The sequence below is a fragment of the Microtus oregoni genome, unplaced genomic scaffold, assembly GCF_018167655.1.
Source record: "Microtus oregoni isolate MIOR12 unplaced genomic scaffold, Mior012 000102F_ref0000329, whole genome shotgun sequence".
NCBI classification, from domain to species: Eukaryota; Metazoa; Chordata; class Mammalia; order Rodentia; family Cricetidae; genus Microtus; species Microtus oregoni.
In genome coordinates, this window is record NW_024544716.1 from 3056570 (window position 1) to 3059154 (window position 2585).

General features: G+C 44.8%; 1 protein-coding gene across 1 annotated transcript; it reads left to right on the forward strand.

The window, feature by feature from the left end:
• The first annotated feature begins 1062 nt into the window (after positions 1-1062).
• Positions 1063-2219, forward strand: LOC121443224 (tRNA N(3)-methylcytidine methyltransferase METTL2-like). Its single transcript, XM_041644900.1, is given in 2 exon segments — positions 1063-1105; positions 1108-2219. Coding segments are annotated over 2 exon segments (1155 nt in total).
• The last annotated feature ends 366 nt before the right edge of the window (positions 2220-2585 follow it).

Below are 2585 nucleotides of genomic sequence, written 5' to 3' on the forward strand. Positions count from 1 at the left end.
TCTACAAGAGCTAGTTCCGGGACAGGCACCAAAGCTACAGAGAAACCCTGTCTCGAAAAACCAAAAAAAAAAAAAAAAAAAAAAAGAAAAAAAAAGAAAAAAACATAAAAACAACAACAAAAAATTGTGAAAGGAATTAGCATCATTTAGGAAAGCCTATGACCCGGAATGATGGCTCAATGATTATGCCTAAATTAAAAATGGCTATATCTCTCAGTGCCCCGCCCCGCCTGTGTTTCCTTTATTTTCTGGACAGCACTTCTACATCCTTTTCAACTACTTTGAGAGCTTGATCACTGTTTTTGATATGATATAGCCTGAATTTCATATTTTTAAGCTTGTTATTTTCTTCAGCAATTAGTTCAAAAGGACTATAATGGTATAGCAGGTGTCTAAGAAAAGATAGAGGGAAGTGACTCTAAGCAGCTTGGTCATATAAGTCTTTGATTCAGTTATGCTTTTAGAAATGTCAGTACCTTTATTACAAATACCTATTATATCACAAAAAGAAAAAACATATTTGAATGAGGAAAATAGTATGCATTGATAAACATGGTAGAATTAATAAACATATACTCACTTCCTCAGAGATTTCATATTGTAAGCTTAATTTTTATTGCAATGTATAAAATAAAAATACAATTTTTTTTTATTTTTTTTTATTTTTCGAGACAGGGTTTCTCCGTAGCTTTTGGTTCCTGTCCTGGAACTAGCTCTTGTAGACCAGGCTGGCCTCGAACTCACAGAGATCTGCCTGCCTATTATACATTATTAAAATTATTTGTTTTTCTTTTTTTTTATACTGATAAAGCTTTTATTTATTTATTTATTAAAGATTTCTGCCTCCTCCCCTCCATCGCCTCCCATCACTGGCTGCCCTTATAGAGGACTTTGGTTTGATTCCCAGCACCCACTTGGCAGTTCATCCCCGTTTGAAACTCCAGTTTTGGGGCATCCAACGCCCTCTTCTGGCCTCTCTCAGCACTGAATACACATGGTACACACACACACACCATACACACACACAACACACAAGTTAAAGAAATAGCCGTCTCCGGTGTCATGGCGGCCTCCACCCCTGAAGGCATGATGGAGACCCAGGACAGGAAAGACAGCAGTTCGGGAACCGGTTCCTGAGCGATCAGGCGCGCATCTTCCACTACAATGCATGGGACAATGTGGAGTGGTCAGAGGAGCAGGCCGCAGCGGCGGAGAGGAAAGTGCAGGAGAACAGTTCCCAGCGGGTGTGCCCAGAGAAGCAAGTTGATTATGAAGTCAATGCCCATAAATACTGGAATGACTTCTACAAAATTCATGAAAATGGATTTTTCAAGGATCGACACTGGCTTTTTACCGAATTCCCTGAACTGTCACCCAGTCACAATCCCCTGATGGACTTACCCCTGGACAGCGAGAAGAGTGAGGTCTCTAAAGACAGAAGCGGTGAGGACGGCCCTGGCTTAACCACAGAGCGGCACGGGTGTTCTTGGACCAGCCGTGGATGTGACACTCAGGGGCCTCCTGTGGAAGAGACTGTGACTCGGGAGCTCAGTCACCTAGAAATCTGTGGTGATGGATTTCCTGGGTCCTCGGCCACCTACCGAATCCTTGAGGTTGGGTGTGGTGTAGGAAACACAGCCTTCCCAATTCTACAGACTAACAACAACCCAAACCTCTTTGTTTACTGTTGTGATTTTTCTGCCACGGCTATTGAAGTGGTCAAGACAAATTCAGAATATGATCCTTCTCGATGTTTTGCCTTTGTTCATGATCTGTGCGATGAAGATCAAAGTTACCCAATGCCCGAGGGCAGTCTTGATGTCGTCGTCCTTATATTTGTCCTCTCAGCAATCGTTCCAGACAAGATGCAGAAGGTTATCAGCAGGCTCAGCCAGCTCCTGAAGCCTGGAGGGGTGATGCTTCTTCGAGACTATGGCCGCTATAACATGGCTCAGCTTCGAGTTAAAAAAGGTCAATGTCTCTCTGGAAATTTCTATGTGAGAGGTGATGGCACCAGAGTTTACTTCTTCACACAAGATGAGCTGCACGCACTCTTCACCGCTGCGAGTCTGGAAAAGGTGCAGAACCTGGTGGATCGCCGCTTGCAGGTGAACCGAGGCAAACAGCTGACCATGTACCGAGTCTGGATTCAGTGCAAATACAGCAAGCCTCTCCTGCCAGGTGTCAGCAGAGAGGTGCCCGTGCCCCACACCACATGACGTCATCATGTCTCCTTACAAAAGCAGCTAGCAGCAGGACTGAGCCATTCCAGTGGTGCTGGTTTTGAAGGCATGAAAGCCACAGCACTGAAGGGCGTATAGAGCCTTGTTTTCAAGTTCCAGAGAGCCTCTGAGGCCATGCAATGTGTTCCTCCCTGTAAAGAGGCCCTGAAAGGCCACTTCTGTGGCTGGGTACCAGAGGTGATTGCTTTAGATGGGAAAAAAAGTTTATTTTGGCCTCTAACCTGTGAGTTTTTGAGGATGTTCCAGATCAAACCACAACATGGAATCCTTCCATTCTCCCCTCTTCCCACTCCCTTCTCTCCCCTGTCTCCCTCTCTCTCTCTTCTCTGGCTCCCCTTCACC